The 16,392-nt window shown below is 47.8% G+C and overlaps 1 protein-coding gene across 2 annotated transcripts in view; it reads right to left on the reverse strand.

Moving 5' to 3' along the window:
* Positions 1-16,392, reverse strand: part of LOC144732882 (uncharacterized) — a 295,786-nt gene that overhangs the window by 103,933 nt on the left and 175,461 nt on the right. For both annotated transcript variants that reach the window (XM_078614545.1, XM_078614544.1), the window contains exons 8-11: positions 9,411-9,494; positions 9,084-9,149; positions 2,685-2,742; positions 2,078-2,164 (exon numbers count right to left, since the gene is read on the reverse strand). In XM_078614545.1, the coding sequence (XP_078470671.1) occupies positions 2,078-2,164; positions 2,685-2,742; positions 9,084-9,149; positions 9,411-9,494 (295 nt within the window). The remainder of the gene's footprint in view (positions 1-2,077; positions 2,165-2,684; positions 2,743-9,083; positions 9,150-9,410; positions 9,495-16,392) is intronic.

Here is a 16,392-nt window from a genome sequence, read left to right on the forward strand (position 1 = left end):
GAGGCAATTTAATCACGTTGGTGACGACCGTTGTGTTGTTAAGAGATCGACCCCCTGCCACAAGAACGTGGAATTTCCACCACGAGCTCAGGAATGCCGGTGGGAGACGTGCGCCGTCCAACAACTCTTGACGTACGCATGTTGCCGAACTTCTTTCGCACCGTACGTAGCCGAGCGTGGTTAATCAACATGCGGCTGGTCGAGAAACAGTTCCTAATTGGCGTCGCCTGCGGCGAACGCACTCATCTCTGACGCGAGGCAATTTGTCACCAACACTGGCACACGTGGCGCTACCGCAGCCAAACGAAAACACAGCACTTGACCGACCCACTTCAAGACAATGTGCAGCGGCCTCGTTAGGATGATTATGTCTTGGGATACAGTTGTGCATAATCGGGGGGGGGGGGGGGGTAAGTTGGCTATATTTAGTCTCGTCTCAGCCATTACTCCACCCACCTCCATTCTTAACGGTGAATGCGCCGTGATTGCTCGTTCAGAGGATCTTGCTAAATTGCAATTGCGATGGCGAAAAAAACTCAACTCGTGGTGGAAAAGATTACAGGTCGGACAACGCGCTGTCGGCGCATTGCACGTGACCATTGGAGAAGCGGCATGAACAACGGACACATTTAGTTCGGGAATAAGAAAGTGAATGAGAGAGAGTGAATGAGAGAGAGAGTGAGGGAGAGAGTGAGCGAGAGAGTGAGCGAGAGGTGGGGGTTTACATAAAGCAAAGATATTATTTATAAAAAAAAAATTACGAAACGATGAACGAAGCAAAGTGCCAACTACACCGAGCATCTTTTTGTTTCCACTGATCGTAAAAAAAAAAAGAGTGAATGGCACTCGACTTGTTTAGCAAGATAAAACTGTTGAACTGTTTTTTTTATTTTGCCAGGAGAGGCTCACTGAGCTATGGAGCTCCTTTTCAGAAGTGACCTGGCTATCACAAATGATAGCTCAACGAAGTGGGCTTATCATCAAGTGGCAATACATAGAAGCCAAATACTCGAAAGGTATGTTGTTGACTCTAAATGTCGAGGGAAAAACTGGAGGACCCGTCGAAAAATCCACGCTACCACGGGGGGAGTGAGAGACACGCAGACTCCCTAATGTACAGCAGGCATCAGGGTCGAGATCGAATCCACGACCTCCTGTATACCAGGCGAGGTAGTTAACATCTCCTAGCCACCACGGGTCGCTCCACATCAGAAATTCAGATGGTGGGGGGCTTCTTCCTCACACATTCCCAGCATGGGCAATTGTGCTTCTCCCCCCCTCGCCTGAATCAAATAAACCCTCAATCAAATGAACCCCTTCCAAAGCAGCCGGCTCACGCTGTGTGGTTAGAGCAGAGAGTAGACAACCACGATAAGAAGAGACACTTTTTTCGTATTCGGTATTAAAAAAAACCTCAACATTTCAAAAGCCGCAATGCAACGTGAATACCAAATGGTGGTCCTCAATAAATAAATGTCACGAAGCGCTCCTTAAAAGAGCCACCGCACGCGGCCCCGGAGCCCGCAGGTTGCCGACCTCTGGGTTAGAGCAAGCGCCCCCGCCATCGCAAGGTCACGAAGTTCACGTCCCCCCGGGCGGATATCAACTCAGCCCGTCGTCCCATCAAAAGTGGGTCAAATAAGTAATGAATGCAGGGCTGCACCCTCAGGTCATTCAGACTGGTCACTTTTCAAATGTTACATTCTCAACATGTAATGTAACAAAGATAAAGATCCCCCATATAGCCTTAACAGACTGTAGGGGCAAGTGCTGTTAGCGAGCACCTATGAAGGCCGCAACGGTACACGAGGGGTGGGTGGCCAGCACCACGCCCGACCGCCTTTGTCTCCCCAGTGGCAATGTTTACACACAGCACCAGGTACTCATTTGAGGCTGAGTCGACCAAGGGGAGACCCGGGACCGGTTCAGATAATCGTCACTGGTGTTGGCCGTGAGCGGGAATCGAACCCCTGTCGCCGGGTTCATAGCGCAGCGCGCTAACCGCTACACTAATGTAACACACACACACACACACCCCTTTCTGATTTGAAAGAAAGAATGAATGGGCGGATTGTACCTTTCTTGGCTGAACTCTGTCTTGGTAGTCGTATTGAAAGATGCCTTTCCAACTCAGACCGAGCCACCATGGGATTCCCTGCTTGTCCTACACAGCAGATTCATGCACAAGGATAAAAGATCGCCCCATATAGCTTTAACCGACTATTGGGGCAAGTGCTGTTAGCGAGCACCTATTAAAGCCAGCATGTTACACAAGGTGCATGGGTGGCCAACACCACACCCATTGTCTCCCCAGTGGTAATGTTTACACACCACACCAGGTAAGGCCCACCAAACTATATCGCTCTTCTTCGGAAGCGCCCTGGCCACAAATGGTAGCTTAACGAAGTGGCTTATCACCACGTGGACATTTATAGCATCCAAATACTCTAAACGTGTGATGTCGATTTCAAATGTGGAGGGAAAAACCGGAGGACCCGGAGAAAAAAATCCATGCGACCACTGGGAGAGACATGCAAACTCCAAATATACAGGTGTCAGGTTCGGGATTGAACCCACGACCTTCTGCATACCAGGCGAGGGAGATAACATTTAGCCACTGCGGATGTGTGCCGATGAGACTAAACACATGACATTTGAACGACTGAAATAACAAAGTGACTCACTTTTACATTGTAGTAGTGAATTCCGTAGGTTGGAAGAGCTTCGATAATGCTCATATAACTGCAGCCAACAGATACAAATCAGAGAATATCATTAGCGAAGATAAAAAAGAAAAGAAATCTTTTATTTTTTGTGAAAGTATAACATGCTGTGCTTGCAAGATCTGACATTACAGCCGGACAGACAAATACACGGACAAAGATCCCCCGTGTAGTCTTAACAGACTGTTGGGGCAAGTGCTGTGGGCAAAGCACCTCACGAACAGCCACACACACACACACGCGCACGCACGCGCACGGCAGTAGAGACAATGCGGCACAACGGGCCATTCCAATCTGTTGACAGGCTGGTGTTGCGCGAGGTTGTCCAAGAAACACTGGGCACGTTTGGCACATTCCGTTCGGCTCGCTCGATGGGGTCTGTTTCGCGCGCACGGTCTCCAACAGGGACCGCGGGAGGACCGGGCTGCCGCTCTGCTGGTCACCACCACCACCACCGCCACCACCACCACAACCACCACCACAACCACCACCGCCGCCGCTGCCGCCGCCGCCGCCGCCGCCACCGCCACCGCCACAACCATCGCCGCCGCCGCCGCCGCCACCGCCACCGCCACCACCACCACCACCGCCGGCGGGGCAGGCGGCGCTCCCCACATTCACTCATCGCGCACGGTCTCGGCGAAGGACCGTTGCGCCAAACGCGTGAACTCTTGCGGACAGCGTTCGCATCGGCCCGCTCTTTGCTGCCATGCACCGGCGTGTCTCGAGTGATTTGTTCGAGCCACGGATCACGAGGGGGGGTGGGGGGGGGTGTGACCATGGGTACGCGGCGCTCTTCCTTCGAGAGTCGCGGTCCACTCCGAACGTCGACCACCAAACGAAGTGCGAAATTTTGCTGCAGGAGTTTGCGCATCGAGACAGGGCGCCGTGAACCATAAAGTGACACCAGAGCCATCTACCCCTTGAACTCAGGTCTCGACTGCGAGGAGACCGGTCGCAGATACAACGGTGACATTTATGACGAAGTCGAACCAGCGGAAGCCCAAGAAGGCATCGCATGTGCAAGGACTGGCAGCTGGTCCAAATCAGTTTGAAGCAAGGCTGTAGCCATGGAGTCAACATTGGGGGGGGCCAAATCTTCTAGGGTGTCTGGGGGTCCCAACCCAGAAAAATATCTACATTTGAAAACTAATTTCCTGCTTAAAATATTAAAAAATGCACTAACACATATATTTTTTACAATAATGTCTACTAGTGTATTGTATTATATTTCTGTTTATACTTTTTTTACCATTTCTTGTTTCATTGTATGTAATGGCAGAGATGAGGGATTAATAAAGTACAACCATAACCACAATCATATCAACACAAATCTATGCATTGATTTATATGAAGACGAGTCCAAATATTGTGGCCAAGGTTTAGCAAATTTTTGTTTTTATTTACATAGCATAGCAAATTTTTTTTTCATAGCAATATATTGGGGGGGACATTTTGAGCATATTTGAATATTGGGGGGGGATATGCCCCCCCAAATATATATTATAATTACGGCCTTGGTTTAACGATACCGCTCCTGATGTTATCTTCCTTGCCTGATATACAGGAGGTCGGGGGTTCGATCCCGAACCTGACGCCTATATATTTGGAGTTTGCATGTTCTACCCGTGGTTGCGTGGATTTTTTCTCCGGGTCCTCCAGTTTTTCACGACTGGCTTTGATCGTGAGCGGTATCAATAGATGGGACTCACCGCTCGCTTTGATTGGGAGCAGTATCGATAGCTCGAACTGCAGCAAATTGCTTTGGCATCAGAATCTTCATTTCAGAATCAAAATTTGTATTCACACTGGAGAAATCTGATGAGCAAAAAGCTCTTCTTCACGGATGTCCAGCAGACACGTATTACCGAAGCAAGCTTGCGAAAACGTGTTTCAATGTTAATTTCGTATTTGAATTTCAGTGTGAGTTTCAATGTGAATTTAAATGTGTTTCAATGTAAATTTCAGTGTGAGTTTCAATGTGAATTTAAATGTGTTTCGATGTGAATTTCAACGTGAATTTCAGTGTGAATTTCAATGTGAATTTTAATGTGTTTCAATGTGAATTTCAATGTGATTTTCAGTGTGAGTTTCAATGTGAATTTACATGAGTTTCAATGTGAATTTCAGTGTGAGTTTAAATGTGAATTTCAATGTGAATTGAAATATGTTTCAACGTGAATTTCAATGTGAATTTAAATGTGTTTCAATGTGAATTTCAATGTGAATTGTAGTGTGAGTTTCAATGTGAATTTCAATGTGAATTTCAGTGTGAGTTTCAATGTGAATTTAAATGTGTTTCAATGTGAATTTCAGTGTGAGCTTCAATGTGAATTTCAATGTAAATTTCAATGTGAATTTCAGTGTGAATTTCAATGTGAATTTCAGTGTGAGTTTCAATGTGAATTTAAATGTTTCAATGTGAATTTCGCAAGCTGCGACGACTGTACAGCCGCGGAAAGCGTGCTCGCTTGCGCCAATTAATTTTCATCAGCCCCCCGAAATGGATGGCGAATGACTTTTTGCGCCTTTGCAGAAGAAGAAGTCTTTGAGCCGCGCTCTGCACTGCTCTGTGTAATCTGGCCCGCAAGCAATAAACCTCAGCGACCTTTTGTCTCAGACTGTCATCATCATGTCCCCTTCGTGATGAGGTCATCAATGTTACTCCCCTAATTAGATTTTCTGTTCTTTATCTAATTCTTTTCCTCCTTAATTGGCATCCTGTGTCTTTTTAGTTTTTGAAGTTATTTACATTGACAAAACCCCGTGGAAATAATCCTGGCATACTAACTTTATGCGCGAAGCATTCCAATTACCTGAACAGAGATCATTTTTGAGGAATAGAGCTCGAAAATTTAACAGGCCTAACACCCAAAGATGGTCTCTTATGACAAAACAAATAATATTGTTACTTTGGTTCTTTCGGTAAAGTCACGTAGGTAGAAATAAAAAATAAAATAAATGTATGGGTAATGTCTTCTTCTTCTTCTTCTCGTTAAACCGGCCACCACCCGCCATAGGCAAGTCGTAAGGTGTCAATTCGTTACTAATTCAGCACACCGGTGCGCTAGGGAGTAAACCCACAACATTTGGTCGCGCGTTTAACGACACATTTATATTTACGCAATCTAACCCGAAACACCTTTATTATGGATAATATTGGTCACGAAAGCCAACGTGTTAAATCAATCTTATACTTGTTTAAGTATTCATATACAGGCTGGTCCAGATGTCTTAAAACACCCCCCCCCCCCCGCCATTTAATTCTCCAAAACGTAATATTTTTTGTAAGTAAGGAATATTTAAAACAGAAATAAATATGCACGGGGGAGGGGGGAAATAGGGGTCAATCAATTTAACACGTAGGCTTTCGCGACCAATATTTTCCATAAGAAGTTTGTGGGTTCGATCGCGTAACTGTAAATGTTCCGTTAAACCCGCCACCACCCAACGCAAGTGACGACATCACATTTGATCCTCATGGCGGTACACCGGGGTACCAAATAATACAAAATATCCGAGGCAATTAAATATTTTATTTCTGGGACACTATTATCACAAAGGGGTGTACTTAACTCCGCGACTGGGGCACCAATCAATCCGCAATCAGTGCTACTCCGATGTCGAAACGCCAAACATCCGTTATCGAAAAATTATACTTTGATTGACTAGATGAGTCGATTGACTAAAAATGACTGCATCACGGACATTGTGCGAGAGCCGGGGTACTATGGTACCCCGGGGTACCACCATGAGGTTCATTTAACCCTCTTTTTAAGAGAGAAACAGGAGGATTTCTCCACAACTCAGGCTGTCGCCTGATGATGCTCGTTGTAATTACTGGCGAAACGTCGTACTTGAATTGTAAATGTTGTGGGTTTACTCTCCAACACACCGTTGTGCTGTACCGGTAACGAATTGGCATGTTCTGTTTACGTGACAAACCTTATTATTGGTTCTTTCTGTAAAGTCACGTAGAAGGGAAATAATAAAATAACAAAAAGAAAACATAATAAAATTCTCACGACGTTTCGGCCACAACACAAGCAGCCGTCCTCAGGTTAAAAACGTTGCCAAGCTTAGCAGTGTTCATTAGGACGCTGTCTTTCCGACAGCTCTGTTCTTCACCTGAGGACGGCTGCTTGCGTTGTGGCCGAAACGTCGTGAGAATTTTATTATGTTTTATTTTTATTATTTCCCTTCTACGTGACTTTACCGAAAGAACCAAGAATATGAATCCCTGTAGTCACGAACGCTTTAAATCGTGACAAACCTTACTTATCGTCTTTGTCAGGTGGCGGCGGGTTTAAGGACACATTTATGCGACCTAACCCAAAACCTCTATTACAGGGGTCAATCAATTGGATGGTGACAAGACGTCTGGACCACCCAGTGCAATTCAAACGCTCTTTGCAGTGGCAAGGAACACAGACAGAATTCGTGAGTGAAGTTTCTTCTATCCCTCGACGCTTGCGACGAAGACCAACAAACACGTCAACGCCGCACGTCCTGCCGCCACTCACAATCTCTGAGACGTGAAACCCTGAGCCAAGTGTCAGGTGCCGGTGGATAAGCCCAACGTTTTTTGTGCAGCAGTCTGTGTTTGCTTGCAATACAGAAGGGCAACAGCACACAAAGACAAAGATAAAGATCCCCCGTATAGCCTTAACCGACTGTAGGGGCAAGTGCTGTTAGCGAGCACCTATGAAGGCCGCACCAGTACACGAGGGGGTGGGTAGCCAGCACCACGCCCAACCGCCTTTGTCTCCCCAGTGGCGATGTTTACACACCGCACTAGGTACTCATTTGAGGCTGAGTCGACCTGGGGGAGGCCCAGGACCGGTTCAGGTAATCGTCACTGGGTGTTGGCCATGAGCGGGAATCGAACCCGGGTCGCTGGGTTCGTAGCGCAGCGCGCTAACCGCTACACTACCGCTCCCCACAACAGCACACACACACACATGCGCGCCAAGTAGGGAATGCGTTGGTAAGCCAAACCAGGTGTGGCTGATAACAGCTTAATTTAAGATTCCATGTGCACACACTGCCCTTAATCTGAAGGCAGCCGTGGGCACAAGCACTCGGGAATCATATATCTTCACGTTCCTGGGTTTCCTAGCACAGTGCACGAGCCACTGCGGTGACTGCAACGAACACTGTCCAGTTCATCCGGTCCTTTCCAGAAAAAAACCGTGGGTTCTTGTTTTGTGCGAGTAAATTTTTTTGCTTCTTCAGAAACGCGGCACTGCGCTTATTCTGAAAGTCGACAAGAATGCGGAAATCGTCACCCTGGAGTTGAAAGCGACCCAAATGTTACCCGTTATCGTGGGAATTTCCACGACCCAAAAAAAGCCCGCCACCTAAGTGTGCATCACGTGACACCGTGCAAGTGCTTCTGGGTTTACCCCAATCTCGGAGTCACTGCGCATTTGCTGTGTGCAAAAGAGCATTTTGGTTTTTGGTATTTCGCAAAGTGGTTCTGAGTGAGCGATCACAAGGACACAAGAGGAACGTTGAGTATCAACGCACTGATCAAAGAATGCCCCGCGCGCTTCTCTCTGTGGCATTACAATACCAACGTGTGCGACACTAAACAAAACAACAAAGCGACATCGCAAGAATCACACCGCATGTTGCACACGTCGCGCGACGAAATGTCTCGGACGTAAACATTTTTTGCAGCTTGCGAAGCCACACAAAGCTGACATGTAAACTAAAAATAACTAAAATGCAATATGTAAAAAGGAAATCACTCGAGCTATGCACTTTTAAATCTAAATGTAAATCTCATTTCCTTAGAGCAACAGTTTTTTGCGTTTAGTTTGTTGTCCTCCTGCCGCACCTCCGATTGTCACGGTTGGCTACGTACGGTGCGAAAGACGTTCAACACACATATAGTATTTCGATTTAAAGCTTTCGTGACTTCAGACGCTGTCTTTCCGACAGCCCTGTTCTTCACCTGAGGACGGCTGCTTGCATTGTGGCCGAAACGTCGTGAGAATTGTATTTTATAATGTTTTATTTTTTATTATTTTGTTATTTCCCTTCTACGTGACTTTACCGAAAGAACCAATAAGACACATACAGTACATACAGATGCCAACAATGTTCGTGCTAGAGAGACTTTCCCCTCTCTGAAAATGTGCAGCTTCCACAACTGGATCAGAGTCACCAGCAAAATGTGTGTGGCTTGCCATTGGTTGCGGACACGTTCACTCCATCACCACCGTTCACTACATCTCCTGCGAGTGCAATGGCAGCGATAATAATTGCACTCGCAGTGCGCCGTTAAAATCCAATCAAACTGCGGGGAAGGCCAACGGATAAAAAGTCGGTCAGGTTGACGCGCTTAAAACTCACTTGACGATGGCTTGTCCATGGGTGAGGCCCACAAGGCGCTGGTAATTCTCAATAACCCGCTCCTCGCTGGTAGAAACACAAGGGTGGAGGGGGGCATGGAGCACACGCGACGTGTCAGTTCGCCACTGCGGGAAGCTCAAACATCGGTCATGTAGCGTGGCGCGCTAACCGATAAACCACCGCTCCACATATTCATTCGAACGCAGGCAACGGTAGACGCGATCTAACCCAAACACCTTTCATCGCGAATAACATTGGTGGCCAAAATGCCCACGCGTTAAACCGGCAGACTCACGCTTCGTGAGCGAGCGCTCTCTGACCGCTCACCAGTAGCAGAGGGAGGGATGCTCCTTCAGAGCCTGCGTTGGAATCGCCGGCAGCTTCTTCAGATCCCTCTGGGCCGCTTCGACGCTGTGGGAAGACGCGGAAGAAAACGTGAGCTGCTAAAGGAGACGCGCAGCAGGGGAGTGTGGCCACGCGGCTTCGGGGGGGCGTCAGAGCGTTCGTTGTTGTCGAGCGAGAGGCGGTGGCACCGCAGGTTCGAAATCGAGGCAACCGCCCCATGAGGGTGCCGATGTGGCAGAGGTCGCAAACGGGTTTTGATTCCTTACCCGTACCCGGCCGCACCAGGGTCGTAAACGGGTACCCATACCATACCCGACACCTGGCTACCCGTACCCGGCCGGGTATCGGGTAGGGTACGGGTACCTGATTGCGACCTCTGGGATGAAGCAATGTTGCAGGCGCGGGTGGGTTGATTCTAGGAACTTGAATTGTGAGAAGAGACAAGACGTTGGGAAATGAGTGACAAACGGTTACTCGTCAGTGACGTACGGTCTACCCGTACCCGTACCCGGCCGCACCAGGGTCGCAAACGGGTACCCGTACCCGGCCGGGTACGGGTAGCCGGGTAGCCGGGTATCGGGTAGGGTACGGGTATCGGGTACCCGATTGCGACCTGCGATGTGGTGAGGTGTTAACTCCCTCGCCCGGTATGCCGGAGGTTCGTGGGTACGATTCCCACAGTAAGCTGGAGTTTCCGTCACCACGACTCAGGGCTGTTACTCATACTTGGTGATAACATCCGCCAAACGTACTTGAGAACACGTGTGCAGATTTAAAACAATAGCCGATTGAACACACACCAACGTGGATATGGCGGTGGACCGGCGCAGCTATTGACACCAACGTATACGCATTGAAGCATACATGACAACCAGCTAGTAAAACCCGACAAGCAAGATGTTTCAACACTTTCGTCAATAACACTGTGGCCTTCAAAGGGGAAAAAATATATCTAATAGACGACGTTTCAGGCAATGGCCCTTCTTCATAGAATTTTTTTTTACAATAGGCGATGTTTCCTATGAAGAAGGGCAATTGCCCGAACCATCGCCTATTATATATTTGCTGTTTTACTTTTAAGGCCACAGTGCTATTGAGCAAATGTGTCGAGGTTTGTGGTTTTTTGCGTTTGTGCACCACTGCCAACCCCTGAGCAATATGACCAAATCATTCGTCTAATAATCATGATCAGTGTGATAATGAGAGCCCCAACTTGTCGTCATGATGGCTGGCCATCGAACCAAGGCGGTCGCTGCATGGCGCGCTTTCAAACGCGTTTCTGAGGCCGTCTGGAACGCTCTTCCTTTCGATGTTAGGAAGCCACTGGAGCTATGCACTTTGAAATCATCAAGATTGAAAACTCATTTTTTCACAACTGCTTTTTGTGTTACGCTTGTTGTCCTTCCATCCACACCTCCGATTAGCGCGGTTGGCTACGTACAGTGCGAAAGAAGTTCAACATACATACACGAGTACTAATAATCTCAGCTGGACTTACATGCATTAAGTGCAGCACACATGCACGCACATTAATATATGTGTGTGTATACATATATGAATACACGTGCACGGGAAAAAATATCTGGGTCTTCATTTCGCATCCCCCTTCCCCAAGGTAAATAAACAGACATGTAATATTTTAAAAACTGAACATACGCCTCCAATGGGAAGTGTGCATCCGTCGTAAGATGGTGCGATGTCAAATATTATTTAAAACTCTACAGGCACTTGAATTGCTTTTGGCAGCCAACTCTTTGAGAAAGCCACGAGGAAATATCGGTCAGGTTTCAAGATGGGCGCTGGGGATTTAATCACGAGTGTTGAATTATTTACACCCCCGTTATTAAAATTCAAATTGCGTGACTAAATCCACGTTTTGTTTGTTGGCTACAATTAATTGTACGTAAAATGAGAATGGCACAGTAAGTGCTCTTTAATCTTGCGTCCTCACAACAACAAACAAAAAAACACTTTTTCACCAAAATAAAAATTCCCGTACATCTTTTTGCACTCAAAACTTTCTTGAACGACATACGAATGATAATTTTTGGGGGTTTCGATCGTCAACATTAGCCGTGTGGTGATATTTCTTATTTTAAATGGAAAGTATGGTTGCGTTAAATAGCAACACGATACCCCCCCCCCCCTTCTTCTATTGGGGTATCAGAGCTTAGGAAGACACCAGCGGGTTGCAGAGTTTATTTAAACAGTTTATTGAAACATGACGTTTAAGACAGGTTGCACTGTAATCCGTAATGTGTTTGTGCTGGTGTCAACTCCCTGTCACATTCTCTGTGTTGTGTACATGAATCGTCTTGTTCAATAAAATAAAAAAATAACAACACGATAAAACGATACTTGAGTAGCACATTTACTCAAAAAAAGAACTTGCCAAACATCACAAGCAGAACGCTCCTGCCCAGAACAATCTTGAGATTCATCGAGGCCAACCCCTGCATGAATGAAGCGGTACGGCTATAACATCACCGTCGTATGTCGAAGAAAGTCTATTCGAGTGATCTTACACCGAACAATGCGGCGTTTCAAAATCGATTGAGCACAATTGCTTTTCATTTAACTTTCGCTCGGGTGCCAAGATGCACTAAAAATTCCCGGGGCAATTTCGCACGGCTGCACCTTGTTCCAGCCCCAAGGACGACCTCCCTGCTCCTGCAGGAGGAGACATTGTGAACCGCAATACCTCGCCGCTCTTCTCAAGCGGCAGCGGCAGCGGCAGCGGCAGCGGCAGCGGCAGCGGCAGCGGCAGCGGCAGCGGCAGCGGCAGCGGCAGCGGCAGCGGCAGCGGCAGCGGCAGCGGCAGCGGCAGCGGCAGCGGCAGCGGCAGCGGCAGCGGCAGCGGCAGCGGCAGCGGCAGCGGCAGCGGCAGCGGCAGCGGCAGCGGCAGCGGCAGCGGCAGCGGCAGCGGCAGCGGCAGCGGCAGCGGCAGCGGCAGCGGCAGCGGCAGCGGCAGCGGCAGCGGCAGCTTTGTCTAGCCGTCAAACAAAGACGGTCGCCGCATCGCACGCTTTCGGATGCGCTTCTGCGGCCATCTGGAACGCTCTTCCTTCCAATATTAGGTAGCCACTGGAGTTATGCACTTTTAAATCACCTAGATGTAAAACCGATGTCTATAGGACTGCTTTTTGCATTCAGTTTATTGTTCTTCCCCCGCAGCTCCGATTAGCGCGCTTGGCTACTTACGGTGCGAACGAAATTCAACACGCGTACACGGGAATGATACTTGCAGGAGCAGCAGAAGTGATGGGATGAGGCGGCTTTATTTCAAGATTATCCAATCTCAACGGGCAAGAGAGGCTGCGTTCGTCAGGCCTCGCTGATCGCAGCTGATTGTGCCGTTAATCCATCGCTCCTACGGAGACGTACGTTTAAGCCTACATAGCCGTCTTGGTCCCCCACGTGTTTTTTGGGAATCAGTTGGGAGGCTCAAGCCAGCCGAACTGAATTCGAAACTCAACTAAACATTTTTATTTTTATTTTACTAAGGCCCACTGAGCGATACAGCTCTTTTTCAGAAGCGACCCTGGCCATAACTGAAAGCTCAACGAAGTGCGATTATCATCGCGTGGACATTTACAGCAGCCCAAATGCTCTAAATGCGTGTTTCTAAATGTGGAGGAAAAAAACAGAGAACCCACATAAAAATCCACGCGGCCACGGGGAGAACGTGCAAACTCCAAATATACAGCAGCAGGCGTCAGCGTCTGGATCGAGCTCATGACCTCCTGTATACCAGGCGAGGTAGTTAACATCTCCTAGCCACCGTGATGATGATGATGAGAGAGACACGCAAACTCCAAATATACAGTAGCAGGCGTCAGCGTTGGGATCGAGCTCACGACCTCCTGTATACCAGGCGAGGTAGTTAACATCTCCTAGCCACCGTGATGATGATGATGATGAGAGAGACACGCAAACTCCAAATATACAGCAGCAGGCGTCAGGCTCGGGATCGAGCCCACGACCTCCTGTATACCAGGCGAGGTAGTTAACATCTCCTAGCCACCGTGATGATGATGATGAGAGAGACACGCAAACTCCAAATATACAGCAGCAGGCGTCAAGGTCGGGATCGAGCCTACGACCTCGTGTATACCAGGCGAGGTAGTTAACATCTCCTAGCCACCGTGATGATGATGAGGGAGACACGCAAACTCCAAATATACAGCAGCAGGCGTCAGCGTTGGGATCGAGCCCACGACCTCCTGTATACCAGGCGAGGTAGTTAACATCTCCTAGCCACCGTGATGATGATGAGAGACACACAAAATCCTAATATACAGCAGCAGGCGTCAGGGTCGGGATCGAACCCACGACCTCCTGTATACCAGGCGAGGTAGTTAACATCTCCTAGCCACCGTGATGATGATGAGAGACACACAAACTCCTAATATACAGCAGCAGGCGTCAGCGTCGGGATAGAGCCCACGACCTCCTGTATACCAGGCGAGGTAGTTAACATCTCCTAGCCACCTTGATGATGATGATGAGAGAGACACGCAAACTCCAAATATACAGCAGCAGGCGTCAGCGTCGGGATCGAGCCCACAACCTCCTGTATACCAGGCGAGGTAGTTAACATCTCCTAGCCACCATGATGATGATGAGAGACACACAACCTCCAAATATACAGCAGCAGGCGTCAGGGTCGGAATCGAGCCCACAACCTCCTGTAGACCAGGCGAGGTAGTTGACATCTCCTAGCCACCGCGGCGCCCCCAATTCGCATTGCTAATTATCAACGGGGAACATTCACGGTGTAGAGAGGAGTGCTTAAACAAGGGGTGGTGGACATGGCCTAGCGGTGACGTCTTTAGACCGATATAATGACGCGGTGTATGCTCTACGTTTTTGACAGAATTTGGCTGCTACTTCGTTGAGCTATGATTTGTGGGCAGGTCGCGTCTGAAAAAGAAGCTAAACGCTCTGTGGGTTTGACCTGGTAAGTTAATTGTTTAGTTTTATATGGATTTTTTTAGTGATTTGATTAACTTTCCTATACTTTCCACTGCTATCATCTTTTTTGTTATTGTTCGTTGTTGTTACGTACTGACCCGCTCCTACTGGACATCGGTGAAAAAAAGCTTTCTAGCTCAAAATAATTCCTCCAGTATAAATAAATATTCAAAATTTTTGCGCTTATATTTTCCACAATGATAATCATTATTTTCTGTTACGTATTACACAATTAGCATTGAACTAGGACCCATATCTAACAGAGAGAACAGTCATTGCCTGTAAACATCTTGCGGTTCACCAGCATTTAATTCACCAACTCTGCTGACGAGACACTGTATACAGGGACTACTCTACTTACAAACATTCGACTTACGAACTTTCAGAGATACGAACAAACCTGTCCGTATGTCCAGTTGCCTGTCCGGACCGAGAGTCATAAGGTCAACTGCCGTGCAATAGATGGCGGTGGTGGCATCTACATCTGCAGAACGTGAAGAACCAGTGGCATCTACATCTGCAGAACGTGAAGAACCAGTGGCATCTACATCTGCAGAACGTGAAGAACCAGTGGCATCTACATCTACAGAACGTGAAGAACCAGTGGCATCTACATCTGCAGAACGTGAAGAACCAGTGGCATTTACATCTGCAGAACGTGAAAAACCAGTGGCATCTACATCTGCAGAACGTGAAGAACCAGTGGCATCTACATCTGCAGAATGTGAAGAACCAGTGGCATCTACATCTGCAGAACGTGAAGAACCAGTGGCATCTACATCTGCAGAACGTGAAGAACCAGTGGCATCTACATCTGCAGAACGTGAAGAACCAGTGGCATCTACATCTGCAGAACGTGAAAAACCAGTGGCATCTACATCTGCAGAACGTAAAGAACCAGTGGCATCTACATCTGCAGAACGTGAAGAACCAGTGGCATCTACATCTGCAGAACATGAAGAACCAGTGGCATCTACATCTGCAGAACGTAAAGAACCAGTGGCATCTACATCGAAGAACCAGTGGCATCTACATCTGCAGAACATGAAAAGCCAGTGGCATCTACATCTGCAGAACGTGAAGAACCAGTGGCATCTACATCTGCAGAACGTGAAGAACCAGTGGCATCTACATCTGCAGAACGTGAAGAACCAGTGGCATCTACATCTGCAGAACGTGAAGAACCAGTGGCATCTACATCTGCAGAACGTGAAGAACCAGTGGCATCTACATCTGCAGAACGTGAAAAACCAGTGGCATCTACATCTGCAGAACGTGAAGAACCAGTGGCATCTACATCTGCAGAACGTGAAGAACCAGTGGCATCTACATCTGCAGAACGTGAAGAACCAGTGGCATCTACATCTGCAGAACGTAAAGAACCAGTGGCATCTACATCGAAGAACCAGTGGCATCTACATCTGCAGAACATGAAAAGCCAGTGGCATCTACATCTGAAGAACGTGAAGAATCAGTGGCATCTACATCTGCAGAACGTGAAGAACCAGTGGCATCTACATCTGCAGAACGTGAAGAACCAGTGGCATCTACATCTGCAGAACGTGAAGAACCAGTGGCATCTACATCTGCAGAACGTGAAAAACCAGTGTCATCTACATCCGAAGAACGTGAAAAACCAGTGGCATCTACATCTGCAGAACGTGAAGAACCAGTGGCATCTACATCTGCAGAACGTGAAGAACCAGTGGCATCTACATCTGCAGAACATGAAGAACCAGTGGCATCTACATCTGCAGAACGTGAAGAACCAGTGGCATCTACATCTGCAGAATGTGAAAAACCAGTGGCATCTACATCTGCAGAACGTGAAAAACCAGTGGCATCTACATCTGCAGAACGTGAAGAAAAAGTGGCATCTACATCTGCAGAACGTGAAGAACCAGTGGCATCTACATCTGCAGAACGTGAAGAACCAGTGGCATCTACATCTGCAGAACGTGAAGAACCAGTGGCATCTACATCTGCAGAA

Source organism: Lampetra planeri, chromosome 44, assembly GCF_965212315.1.
Source record: "Lampetra planeri chromosome 44, kcLamPlan1.2.h2, whole genome shotgun sequence".
In the NCBI taxonomy this organism is placed as follows: Eukaryota; Metazoa; Chordata; class Hyperoartia; order Petromyzontiformes; family Petromyzontidae; genus Lampetra; species Lampetra planeri.